Here is a 13,604-nt window from a genome sequence, read left to right as displayed (position 1 = left end):
GTCCTTTGGGATCAAACTTGCCGTGTACATGGTGATTCCTGGCAAACACGACACAGCCAAAGACCTTTGGAGGCACAACAAAAGTGGATTTTCCAAACAAGTCCAAGGGACAGCGGCCACCTAAGACTCGAGAGGGAAGCCGATTGATAAGATAGGTGGCTGTAAGGACAACATCACCCCAGAAGCGAGGAGGAACAGCCATAGTAAACATAAGAGAGCGAGCAACCTCTAAGAGATGTTTGTTCTTGCGTTCAACCACTCCATTCTGAGCAGGAGTGTCAACACAAGAAGTTTAATGTATGATTTCATGGCTGTTCAAATAGGAGCGAAAGGCACCATCCATATACTCTTTTCCATTATCTGAGCGGAGAATCTTCACCTTGGCATCGAACTGGGTCTGGACCATTTTATGGAATAGAGTAAGGGTGTCAAATGGTGCTGTTCCGGTTCGGTGCATATTTTGCAAGGTAGAAATCAAAACCGCACCGGATAAGAATCACCTAAAATCAGAATCGTTTTATATGCAGTGCGGTTTTAGCTGTTTCTATTTGGTTTTTGTTATCCGGTTTACATGCGGTTTGTAATACTGGTTTCACCTTTGTACCCTTCAATTTTATTTTCCATATCCTTGTGATGTGGGAGAAATTATATTGTTTCATAGACATCTAACTTTGGGCAAAGTTCACTTAGACATGCTAGTTGCAATGATAATTTTAATTAAGTGATTATTCAAGGCCACAAAGTACCGCAAGAGAAATCAACCTGAGGACATCACCAATCCATACCCCACTCAATTCATTAACAAAGTCCACTAAGACATGCTTGTACTAATACTTTCTGTCCCTTCATAAATTTGGCACTCAAACTGAAATTCAAAAAAATCTCAGTAAGGAGTCCTAATATTTTAGAGTGCTTAACCCCATTCTTAAACAAATAAGAATATTCCTAATCTTGGTTTTCTACCCGGTTTCTATTTGGTTAACCGACGGTTTTCCGGTTTTGAATCGAACCGAACTGATAATAGAACCTATGAAATCATAATCGCGTCGTTTTTATGCGGTGCGTTTCGATTTGATTGTACATGGTCGGTTCCGGTTTCGACAATCGGTTTCGGTTCCATTTTGACACCCTTAGAATAGAGTGAAACAAGTGAAGACGTCACTTTTACTATGCATCAAATACACCCAAGTTGTCTGGCTAAAACAGTTAATGAAAGTGACAAACCATCTAAATCTAGAAGTAGAAATACATCGGGCAGGGCCCCACACATCAGAATGTATCAAGCCAAAAGGCACTTTGCTTCGATTATCAGAAATAGGAAGAATGCTTCTAGTTTGCTTGGCCAAAGTGCAAGCATCACAAGAAAAATTATGTTTATTACACCGTTTCACTAGACTAGGAAATAAATCAAATAAAACTCCTATAGGAGGATGCCCCAAACGACGATGCCAATTATTCAACTCAAATAGTGAAGAATCAAAATCAAAAGATGCCGGCTGAGATGTCAAAGCTGCCCAGGAACTGTCAAGCACATACAGACCACCAACCACTTTACCACATGCAATCGTACTGTCTGTTGCCAAGTCCTGAAACAGACAATAGATTGGAAAAAATGTTACTTTGCAGTTTAAATCCTTAGTTAGACTACTAATGGCAAGCAAATTTGTAGTAAACTTTGGAACATGTAACACAGATGAAAGGCTAAGAGAAGAAGTGCACTAGACAGATCCCTTCCCCGAGATAGGAGAAAGAGACCCATCAGCAACATGAACCGTGTGATGACCAGAAAGAAATATTTGGAAAAAACAAAAGAACCTGTATATGGTCGGTTGACCCTGAGTCAATTACCCTAGAATCGGGCATGACCGAGGTACAGTTCCCACCAAATGAAATACTTGTGGAAGAAGATGAATTTGGATTGGTAGGCAGAGACAAAGCCGAGGCAGTCATGGAAGGAGATACTGATGCCGAAGATGTGTCCAATCGATTCACCATATCCCGAAGATTTTGCAATTCAGCCACAACTTGGGAAGAGATTGATCAGGCTGTTCGTCAGTAGTTGCCTGATGAGCACGGGTGTTGCTAGGCCGATTGGAACCACCCTTCCCACGTTCGCGAGTCTTTGCAGGGTGACCATGAAGCTTCCAACATTAGTCTTTGGTATGCCACTCCTTCCCACATTGATCGCATTTAATGGCAGGGCGATCACCAGATGTCCGATTTGTGCTAGCAGACCGGGAAGAATTTCCTTGGGAAGCCTGTGAACCAGAGATAATAGCCGATCGTTCCCGAGTAACATGATGAACCATGGCTGTACTCCTACTGTCCTCAGCCTAGAGAATCGCATAAGCCTGATCCAGAGATGGAAGTGGGTCTCGGTTCAAAATATTGGCATAGATCTGATCAAACTCAATATTGAGGCCGGACAAAAAATCAAAAACACATAAACCATCTTCCCACTTATGGAAGGCCGTGGCATAAACATCGCAGGTGAAGGTGAAGGTGCCCAGAAAGTCCAACTGCTGCCACATAGTACACATTGTATTGTAAATTTGTAATACTGAGACAGAGTCAACTCCAACTGCTTGGTAGAGTGAATCTTCTGACGAAGCTCATAATATTGGGCAGCATTCCCAACCTGAGAATAGGTGTCCTTGGCTGTCTTCCAAATCTTCACAGCCGAATCAAGGAGATAGCGCTCGACAATATCTTGGTCCATGGAATTAACCAAATATGACATAACCAAGAAATTGAAGTTCATCCATCGATCCTGTGCAGAATCAGTCTCATCAGGCCTGACCTGAGTGCCCATGATGTAGCCAGAGAGACCACGGGAACCAATCGCAAATAAACAGGAGCGAGACCGTAACAAATAATTACTGCCATTCAACTTGATGGGATTCACCAGAAACAGAATGAAGTCACGTTGCGACGAACCATCAGAACCAGATGAGGCAGAAGAGATCTTAGAGTTGTCAGGCATGATGACAGTTAAAAAAAAGACAGAAATAAATCCCCCAAAAAATTTAGAACATAAGGAGGGAAGGTGAAAAACCCTCGGTGGGAGTCAAATCACCACCAAGTGTGGGTAAAAAATCTCGGCAAGGAGGGAAAAAACCTCTTGCGAGAGGAAAAAGAGAGGGAGAGAGGCCTGAGGGCTGGAGGGAGTGGCGGAAGGTGGTGGAGAGGCTGGCGGAGGTGGTGGAGGGGCTGTCGAGGCCTGGCTGAGGGTGGTGGAGGGGCTGGCGGAGGTGGCAGTAGGTGGTGGATGGGCTGGCGGAAGGTGGAAGAGAGCCTGCTGCTTGCGGTGGTGGCTGGCCTTAGGGCTGAATCACGATGGAGAAGAGAGAGAGAAGAAAAAAAAAAAAGAAAAAAAAGAAAAAAACTTAATTTCCATACCCCTGGAATATTTTTGGCTCTGATGCCATGTAGAATTCCGTGAATACTGGCTTAAGTCAGAGTGACTACAACCATCTTTATTTATAATAACGAGAAGAACATTTTGGAATGAGTACAAGGACAGAAATACCCTTATGACTATTCTACCCTTGAACCCATATTACAACAACTATAATCACATGGGATGATAATAGTCTTCAGTATCTTGGTTATGGCACTTTAAGCAGAATGGCCGGAGACAGGGAAATATACAGGTCAGGCCCAATTTTTAATGGCTACCATCTGCTAGGTCAAATTTTTGCCTCATCAGCTGATGCATTCACTATTCTTTTTGGACCACTTACCATATTCGTAGTCTCTTCTCCTGGATGGAACATCCTGATAGTTGGTCTAGACTCGACTCTGTAGGGCATATCTATATTGACCCTCTATTTTAATTATACGCATTATTCAATAAGCTTTGTCGACTGTCCTTTTTGTATATACTTTTTTTCGCCCTCTGTTCATGCTACTCAATGTCTTTAGCTACTATTTATTTGTTATGTTGTAGTAGATCAGCTTATATCCATTGGTTTTTCTCAGCTTTGAGTTGGTTTTTAATTTGTTTAATAAATCAATTCTGCTGCGTGCTGATAAACTTCTAGTTTCCGAACATGTTCTAGTAGGTTTTCTGGTACTGCAAGTCAGTCATTGGAAATTGGTTCAGATTCTAGAATCCCTCTCTTCACACACACACACACACATATTTCTTGGGGATTTCCTCAAGAAAATTCACTAAACGGTGATATTTTTATGGGGAAAGGGTTGGGCACTCCACTCGCTTGCTGCAAGCTAGCGGCATGCACCAATGGGAGGGCGGGACAAGGCTGGGCATGTGTGTCATTTCATAAGGGGGTGGGGGTGGGGGGGGGGGGACACACATTTCCAGAATGGCTTCCTGAATACTGTTGTTCTGTTCCTTAAAACACTGGTTGGGGATTTCCTTCTTAGAAAATTCACTAAACATATGATATTTTTATGGGGAAGGGTTGGGCATGCCGCCCGCTTGCTGCAAGCTAGCGGCATGCACCAATGGGAGGGTGGGACAAGGCTGGGCATCGATGTCATTTCACAAGGAGGGGGGAGGGGGAGAGGCCGACACATGGCTGGGCAGCCTGGCAGTGTGCCCAGCCTTTTCCCTATTTTTATATATTAAGTTTGTAAACTTTTATGCACTTGTCCATTTACTAGTTTCTCTATAGATTTATTGCTTTAGGATTCTCACTTTTCTCAAGCAAGTGCTTCCTTGTTTCATTCTTGACTTTAAGTTGCATTGTAGTAATTGTAGTTTTGTCACCAATTGACATTTTTAATGTTTAAAATTTGTTTTGATCGAGTAATTTGAAATGTTAGTAATAAATCATTTTTTATTTTTTTTGCATTTCTCAAGCAAGTGCTTCCTTGTTCCATTCTTGACTTTAAGTTTGTAGTAATTGTAGTTTTGTCAACAATTGACATTTTTTATGTTTAAAATTTGTTTTGATCAAGTAATTTGAAATGTTAGTAATAAATCCTTCTTCTTTTTTTGGGCATTTCTTGAGGGCAGTTTAGTCCTGTTGGGCATTATTTTGCGAGCTCTTCACATGATCGGACTGCTAGGATTTGGTCCATGGACAGAATACAGCCTCTAAGAATCATGGCAGGACATTTATCTGATGTCGATGTGAGTAATCTCTCTCTCCCTCAGGGATTTAAATTGTGGTATCATTAACAATATTGGTCTCTGCTGAGACCAAAAAGGATCGGCCATATCAGAGGCCAGATCACACTATTTTATCCTCAAATTTGGATAAAAGTCTATTTTTGGACCATTTTAGCCTCAATATATACTGACACCACTGATCCATATTGGTATCATATCGGTAACGGTCTCCGGCGATACCTATACGTATCAGCAGATACAATACCAATACTTATTACCATTCTTTTGCTCTCTCTCTCTCTCTTGGTCTTGATCTTGATTAACAGTACATTATTCAAAATGGAAAAAATGAGCACATGGCTTTACAATAAGAGCTTCTTAAACCAATTGAAAATACAACAATCTGATGGAAGAGTAAGTGGCAGAAACAAAGCCGCATGAAATGCTACAGCTGAAGATGTGTCCCATAGCTTATCCTGGCTCTAATTACCTTTTTTCTGATCAAGTTGTCCTATTATCTTGTTAGTTGATCTAGGCATCCATTCGAACAAGGTTTAAACTTGTTGAAGTGTTGAAGATTGGTTTGTTTCGGTTCTCTACTGGTTTGGTTCTCTTGGTAAATTGTGTAATGTAAGTAGGTACATTAGAGTGTCTAGATTCATTATGCACAAGTTTAATGTGTTAATTGTGTGATTATGCAATCATACCATACTTGTAATATTCTCAGGATTATATATAAAGTGGTGGCCTCTGTCTCATTGACAAGCCAAATCATTCTCTTTTCTGTCTCTCAACTTGTAGCTACCACATACCAGGCTCATAGTTCAGGCATCACCTTGGATGCCTTGTTGGTGTTGCCTTGCGTCCAGGCCCCCTCCAACACCTTGGGTTGCTTAGGCTCTGTATGGTAACGCTTCTGGTTTTTTTTGTGTTTTTGGGTCCTGCACAGTTTTATGTGTTTCTGTGTTTTTTGAGCGTTTCTGGGTCATGAAATGCTGTGGTAATCCTGAAAAAAAAAAAAGTTTCTGAAACTTAGAAGAAACAGAAATCTGTATGGGTCGCACTTAACAGAATCATTTCAATAGCCGATTGCACCCGTCTCAATAGCCCCTCCCCATCACCACCACTACACACAGAGATACCCACACTAAACCCTCACACCTGGATTACAACTCTCCCCTTCGCCTTGCTGCCCAACCTATCCCCATAGCCACACAAACACTCACACTCACTCACAGACCTAGCTACACTTGACTCACACACACAACCCCTATATAGTCCCATGCCTGAACCTCCTCTTAGCATTGGATATGAGGAAGAAGGTTGAAGGAACACAGATTGAAAGGAATTTGAAGGGTTATGTGAATCTGAAGTGAACCACTAAGGCGAGAATTAGTTGGAATTCCATTTGTTACAAAGATTGGAATTTTGGTGAGATGTAGAAATTGAGTTGTGTTATCGATCTGTTGAAGGGATTGGTTTGAACATTTAAACCATAACGGAACATTGTGTTGGAAGGAACTGGGTATTCATAAGTCACAAACGAGAAGCTTTTATAACAAATTCAAAATGATAAAAAGAAGGGAAAAAAATGGTGGCAAATAAAGAAGGAAACCATATCTTTCTTTAGGGTTACAAGCTGGAGTAGTTAAATTGGAATTGCTGGTAGACAGAGTTACCTACTGAAGGTAACTTTACATGTATGGTGTTCATAGCCAACAAGTAAAGAAGAAAAGGGACCTTCAATTTCAGTATTTCCACCACAGAAGACAACACTCTCCCAATTTCATTCAACAAATTTGAAGCCTAAAACCATCCAAACCTGAGACATAGGAGCAACAAGGAGCAACAAGGAGCAACCGACGATCGAGAACGAAGAAGCCGTGCTTCGAGCAGCAATGGAAGTTGCTGAAAATCCTTCCGAGTTCCTGTGGAAGGAGGGACTCTGGGAGTGGCCATTTGTGGATCAGGGTTTATCATAAATCACAAATTAACCAACGGTGAGTCTTGGGATGAGGAGTAGAGGTTGTAGGTGAGTCTTCACGGAACAGCAGAGTTGGAATGCGAAGATGAGAGGTCGAGTTGCATAGGTCAAGCACAAAAATGGAGAGGACGAGTTGCAGAGGTCAAGCACGAAGAGGAGAGGTTGTGTAGCAGAGGTTGTGCACGAAGAGGAGAGGTCGAGTTGCAGAGGTTGTTAAGCGAAGATGGAGAAGGCGAGTTGCAGAGGTCATCGTTCTTGCTAAGATGAGTTGAGAAGATGAGAGAGCCTTTGCGATTTAGGGCTCCTTTTACACTATTGTTATGTTTAGATGAAAAATTCCAGTTTTGCCCTCGTTAACTTAAGTTGGACTTGTGTTTCTTCGAAAATTGGTAGAAGTGTTTCTCCCTAGTGAGAAACACCAATTTTGTGTTTTGCAAATGTATGCTAAAAGTGTGCCAAGTGCCCGGTTCGTTTCAAAAAAACAAAAAATCAAACCGGACATACCATTCAGTTTTTAGCATGTTTATGTTCCAAAAAATCAGAAAATCACCAAAAACACTAAAAAAGGACGTTACCATACAGAGCCTTAGACACCATTACCAAGGTTTTAAGTCTGTTAACGTATCCGCTGATACGTATCTTATTTTTAGGGTACTTCTACGATACAGCACGATACGATACCTAAACAAGTATCAACTATATAGGGTCGATACGTGACCCAATGTGGTCGATACTGATCGATACAGTTGATACATCTCTTATAAACTATATTTTACATATTACTTCTTTATAGTGTTTTATGCGTCAAAATTGTATTTCGCATGTATCCTAAAAATTTCCATGTGTATCTTACGTCTCTTCGATACGATACAATACGATACGTCTCTTAAAATCACCCTTCCGATGCGATACCTGATACCGATACTTTAAACTTTGACCATGACAGCTATGACCAACCTCCTCTTCCTCCACCTCCATACTATCTATTACATTTGCATAATCCAAACCCCCCACCCCCCCAAATAATGTCGTCCTAGATAGGTAGGAGACCTACTAGGAGAGCTAGACAACAGGATCAATCGCAAAAGGGGTAATGTCGTCCTAGCTAGATGTTAGATCTACTAGGAACCAGGTCAAACAAAATTCTGTTAAGCTACTGGTTTAGAGGGCAGATTTTGATGAACTTGGTCAAGGCAAGGGTTGGACTTGGGGTATTGGGTTTGAATTTTATAGGGTAAAGCAGGGCAGGTTTAGGGGAGTCTAAAGAACCTGGTTTTGTGAGTTTTGAATGAGAATTTCAAAATCCGAAAAATTAGGGTTTCGGGTTTGGTTTTGGGGAAAGAGAAGGTGGTGATTTTGGGAAGGAGAAGGTGGTGATTTTTGGGTTTATAATGGGGGTTTGGTCCAAGATTTGGATCGAATTTCCCACATAGGGAGAGGAAGGTTTGATCCTAATATGGAGGGGTTTTGAGGGTTGGTTAGGTCTGGACAGGTTCTAGGTTATTTAGGGTTTAATGGATATGAGGAGGGATGTGGGATTTGAGGTAATAAATGGGACAGAACTTAGGATCGAGTGAGGGGACTGGTCTAGGGATGCTGTGACTGAAAGTTGGATGGATTCTAATGGAGGAATAAGATGGAAAGTAATTGCAGCAATTAGAAACACTTACTGGATTTGTAGAACAGCAACTAGAAGCTGTAGAAGAAAACCTCCCGATCTAAACAGATGCAGGGAGTCAATCGGAGTCCACCGATTCCTTCACCTTGAGATCTACAAGGCCTTCTTGAAGTAACTCTCAAGGAACACTCACAAAGGGAGCATGGCAGCAAAGCTGAAACAGATTTTAACAACAACCAAAAGTGGGGAGCCTCCCACGATTCTCTGAGCTATTAATAAGATGGCCAAAGGCCCAAACCCTAATACAAGCTAAAATGACCCTCTAAGGACCAATAGGAATACAAGGTCCTCTAAGGACCAATAGAAATAGGTTAACTCCTAGCCAATAGGAGTGAATCACTTAAATTGAACCAAAGGTTGAACCTGGTTCAATTGAACCAAAGATTGAACCTGGTTCAATTTAAGTTTACAAAAGAAGCTAAGCATAGCATAAAAACTAAGGCTCCTCAATCGGCCCTAAGCTTAGGGCTGTCTCTTCTTCTTGCGGCTGCTTGGACTTGCATCACCCCACCCCCCACCCCCCCATATATTCACTGATCATATCGAGAAGGCTTTGAAGCTGACAAACCAAAACCATGCATCATGTAGAGAAGGCTTTGAAGCTGACAAACCAAAATCATGCATTTAAGATAGTTTTTTCCGAACCATCCTTCAGAGTTCCAGTTTAATGATCCCGCCTATCCCAGGTGGTCCAAGGTTGCATAAAAAGAACCAATTGCAGTTGAGCTTCATACAACCCAAAGGAAAAGGAGGGAGAGGGGGTTTGCCTTTTCTGATTCCCTTGTTCAGATCAACCCTTTTTTTGTAATTTTCTTTTCTTTCATTGTTTATAAATCTGTGTCCAAGAACGAACAAAAAAGAAATTGTCCAAAGGGGGCAATTTTTTTTCCAAATCATAGCTTTTGCTGAAAAATATATAATTAATCTGGGATTTGTTGTATTATAACTAACTGAAACACCTAATCGCTCGCTTATCCCTTGTATTTCTTCTTAGATTTAGGCAGTTCAATTCTAGCTGCTTCATGTTCATGCCTTATTTACATGAGGCTCTAATTGGAAAATTATGATTCATAATTTTGTGTTTTACTTGTTTCAAATAATTTCAAAACTGATTCTAATTGGAGTGTATTTCGTGATTCAGTGTGTGCAATGGCATGTGAACTGTAACTATGTCGCAACTGGATCAAGTGACAAGACTGTAAGATTGTGGGATGTGCAGAGTGGAGAGTGTGTTCGCATTTTCATTGGTCACCGGAGTATGGTCCTATCTTTGGCAATGTCACCTGATGGGCGGTACATGGCATCAGGTGATGAAGATGGGATGATCATGATGTGGGATCTTTCAAGTGGTCGTTGTGTCACACCTTTGATAGGGCACACATCATGTGTATGGACGCTTGCTTTTAGGTGCAATAATTGATGCTTAAATTCTCAGTTAATTTTCCGAATCATCTAACAATCTCTTGTTACATGATTGATAAAATCTGGTTACTTAGCATTTGTTGTTCTTGGACTTGTCAGTTGTGAAGGTTCGCTTTTGGCTTCTGGGTCTGCTGATTGTACTGTGAAATTATGGGATGTGACAGCAAGCACCAAGACACCGAGAACAGAAGAGAAGTAAGTCACATGAGGGAGGAAACCTTGACTGGATTTATCTTTTGAACTGTTTTCTTGAATTGAAATTTACCACTTACATTGTCTTCTGATCAGCAAAGCAGGAAGCACGAATAGACTAAGATCATTGAAGACTCTCCCAACCAAGTCGACTCCAGTTTACTCTTTGCGGGTAAGAATTTGAATGCATTCTTACGAACTGTGATAAGACCTTTTCTTTACTTTAATGATAAATAATTAATTGATGATTTAATCTTTATTCTGTTTCTGAGCCAGTTTTCTCGAAGAAATCTTCTGTTTGCTGCTGGAGTGCTGTCAAAAGCGTATAATTGAAGCTGTGTCGATGCCTGTTGAATTCAGGAAGTAAGTTGGAGCTCATTCATGCAAAGTCTTACGTTGTTCTAGTTCTACGTCTTCATTTGATTATACCTTTAGCTATAGTTTGTTGATTTCTCCTCCTGCTTCATTTTGATTTTTATTTTTTTATAAATTTTGTTTAGGTCCTCTATTTGAGCCTCAGTCCAGCACAAAAGATTTCAGTTGATGGTAAGCTTGTGTGCAACAAAGAAAGATATGGCAGATAGGAATCATCTAACCATTTGATTTTCACCATGCTGGTTCAGGATGGAGCTTTCGTAACTTGGATACATATAAAAATTGCTACGCGACCGTGAAACTTTTGAGTATGGTTGGCAACTTGGGTCGCTATTTGTGTATCTTGTGGATTCATTGAGCAACAGATGAAATGGGAGTTCGCCTGCTCAGACAATTATATATTTTTTTCTATAACTTAACATGGAAAACATATAGGATAGGCTGCCAATTCTTCTTCTTCTTATTCATATTTGTCGGAAGATTGTTTTGTTTATTTTGTAAGATGCGCTTTCCTCATTTCAATGTCTTGCTACGAAACCCTTTCATCGAACTTCCTATCATACGATGGAATATCTGTTTGAAGTGTCGAGTTTATCCCGCAGATCTATTAATTGTGCAGGACTGGTATGGTTAGTATATGTGCCGGACCTCCCTGATGGATCCAAAGCTGTGCCTGAAACAAAAAATGTAAATTGTCTAGTCCAAATTTAAGCCAAACGTACTATTTGGCCCTTTGTTGGTTTTGCATTAGCTCGTCTCCAGGGAACCCAGGATGATGCCAGCCGTTGGGCTGTGTCGCACGAGATGTGTACAGCACAGCTCAATATTTGGATATCCTCTGGGTGCACGTCTCTCCCTGGAGACGATCCTGATTCCTTTTCTTGTGCTGATTAGTCGGTCATTACCCATTACAAATTTTGGGGGGGGGGGGAAGGGGTTTGGTTGTTGAGGGGTTGGAAGGGAAAAGAAGTGAGGAGCCCAATAATCAGTCTCTCCCAAGTCTTAAATGCCGTGCCCTTTTAAAGAGCTCAAAGTTTAAGGTGGGTCAATCAAAGGCATTTAAAATAGGGTAAAGTACACATACCCTGTAATGCACCCAATATTTCTCGTAACCCTCTAAGTTTCTGATAAGTCCACGTACCATCCCTCAATATTCCACGTACCACCCCTGCTTTACCACCCTAATGCCATTTAAGTCCACGCCAACTATTAAATGCTAAAAAATGATCAAACTACCATTTCTTCTTCTATCTTTTCTAAAATTTTGAAAAGACCTAATTGTCTTGACCTATTTGCTAAAATTTGAAAATACCAAAATGCCCTCATCTTCTCCAAATCATTATCTTCTTTTACATACTCAATACCACCACCACCACCCACCATTAACACCATCACCACCGTGAAACCCCCACCTCCAGCACCACCGCCAGCCGTCACCCTTAATACAACCAACCATTTCTTCCCCAGATCGTTTCTCCAAAACATGAAACCCTAAACCCATTTTAGGGTTTCAAAATCCCATTGGCGCCTTTAGCAGCGGCCAAACCAGAGGGCCGGCCGCCAAATAGTGTTGATCTCAGGTAGCATTGAATGGTGAAGATGATATGGGGATAATATGTCAATCCCACCATTGAGTAGTGCCAAGCTCACCATGGAGCTCGCCTGTAACCGTGGCAAATTGAGTATTCTCCATTAGAAAATATATTGAAATAATGACAACAGTACGTTGAAAACCAAAGAACTGAGAAACAGAACCGCAGTGAAAGAGAAAGAGAAAGAGAAAGAGAAAGAGAAATACCCAAATTGTAGAATATGAGTCTAGATTGAGTTACAATAGGATATCAATTAGAATTAGAGAGATGGCAGGCATGACGTAGAGATCCCTTCCAGCGGATCCCGCTAATAACAATTGGTATGAAATAGCAAGGGATCACACACATTAATAAAAATAAGGTAAAAATTGCAGATAAAGAAAGGATATGGTTAATGGTTTTTCGGAGATACCTGAATCTTCTTCTACAACCACCAATCAAACCAGAGGGCCGGCCGCTGCTAAAGGCGGCAGTGGGGTTTTGAAACCCTAAAATGGGTTTAGGGTTTCATATTTTGGAGAAACGATCTAGGGAAGAAGATGGTTGGTGGTATTAATGGTGGTGGGTGGCGGTGGTGTTGGAGGTGGGGCTTCACGGTGGTGATGGTGTTAATGGTGGGTGGTGGTGGTGGTATTGGGTATGTAAAAGAGATAATGATTTGGGGAAGATGAGGGCATTTTGGTATTTTTAAATTTTAGCAAATAGGTTAGGGCAATTAGGTCTCTTCAAATTTTAGAAAAGATAGAAGAAAGGGTAGTTTGGTCATTTTTTAGCATTTAACCCTTGGTGTGGACTTAAATGGCATTAGGGGTGGTACGTGGAATATTGAGGGGTGGTACGTGGACTTATCATAAGCTTAGGGGGTACGAGGAACATTGGGTGCATTATAGGGGGTACGTGTACTTTACCCTTTAAAATATCCTTTGTTTTATTACTCTAAATACTAAATTATTTTAATCAATGGATTGCAAGCGGTGAAATTGTAAAGTTAGATTAATGCAATGCTGACCAAACATAGTCTTAATTTCATAAAGTTCAATATTCCAAATACTTTTAACGTATAACTGGAGAGTCATTCTAGCTTCCAGCCATTCCATGATCCTAAAAGTCAGTTAACCTTTTGGGATTGTTGTGCGGCCTTGGTGCAACAGTAAAGGTTGCTCCATTGTGATCATGTGGTCATGAGTTTGAGTCTGAAAACAGTCTCTATATGAAAGTAGGGGTAAGGCTGCTACATTATGACCCTCACCAGACCTTGCGATGGCGGGAGCCTCGTGCATT

At 41.1% G+C, this 13,604-nt stretch overlaps 1 protein-coding gene across 1 annotated transcript in view; it reads left to right on the top strand.

Moving 5' to 3' along the window:
- The window catches only part of LOC122651780 (transcription initiation factor TFIID subunit 5), a 65,661-nt gene extending 54,545 nt beyond the window's left edge, over positions 1-11,116 (top strand). The window contains exons 15-20 of the mRNA XM_043845311.1: positions 4,985-5,101; positions 9,884-10,149; positions 10,264-10,359; positions 10,453-10,528; positions 10,633-10,719; positions 10,857-11,116. Coding sequence (XP_043701246.1) covers positions 4,985-5,101; positions 9,884-10,149; positions 10,264-10,359; positions 10,453-10,528; positions 10,633-10,689 — 612 coding nt within the window. The 3' untranslated portion in view covers positions 10,690-10,719; positions 10,857-11,116. The remainder of the gene's footprint in view (positions 1-4,984; positions 5,102-9,883; positions 10,150-10,263; positions 10,360-10,452; positions 10,529-10,632; positions 10,720-10,856) is intronic.
- The last annotated feature ends 2,488 nt before the right edge of the window (positions 11,117-13,604 follow it).

Source organism: Telopea speciosissima, chromosome 2 (genome assembly GCF_018873765.1).
Source record: "Telopea speciosissima isolate NSW1024214 ecotype Mountain lineage chromosome 2, Tspe_v1, whole genome shotgun sequence".
NCBI lineage: Eukaryota > Viridiplantae > Streptophyta > Magnoliopsida > Proteales > Proteaceae > Telopea > Telopea speciosissima.
Note: the sequence above shows the minus strand (reverse complement) of the source record. Positions and strands in the feature narration are given on the sequence as shown.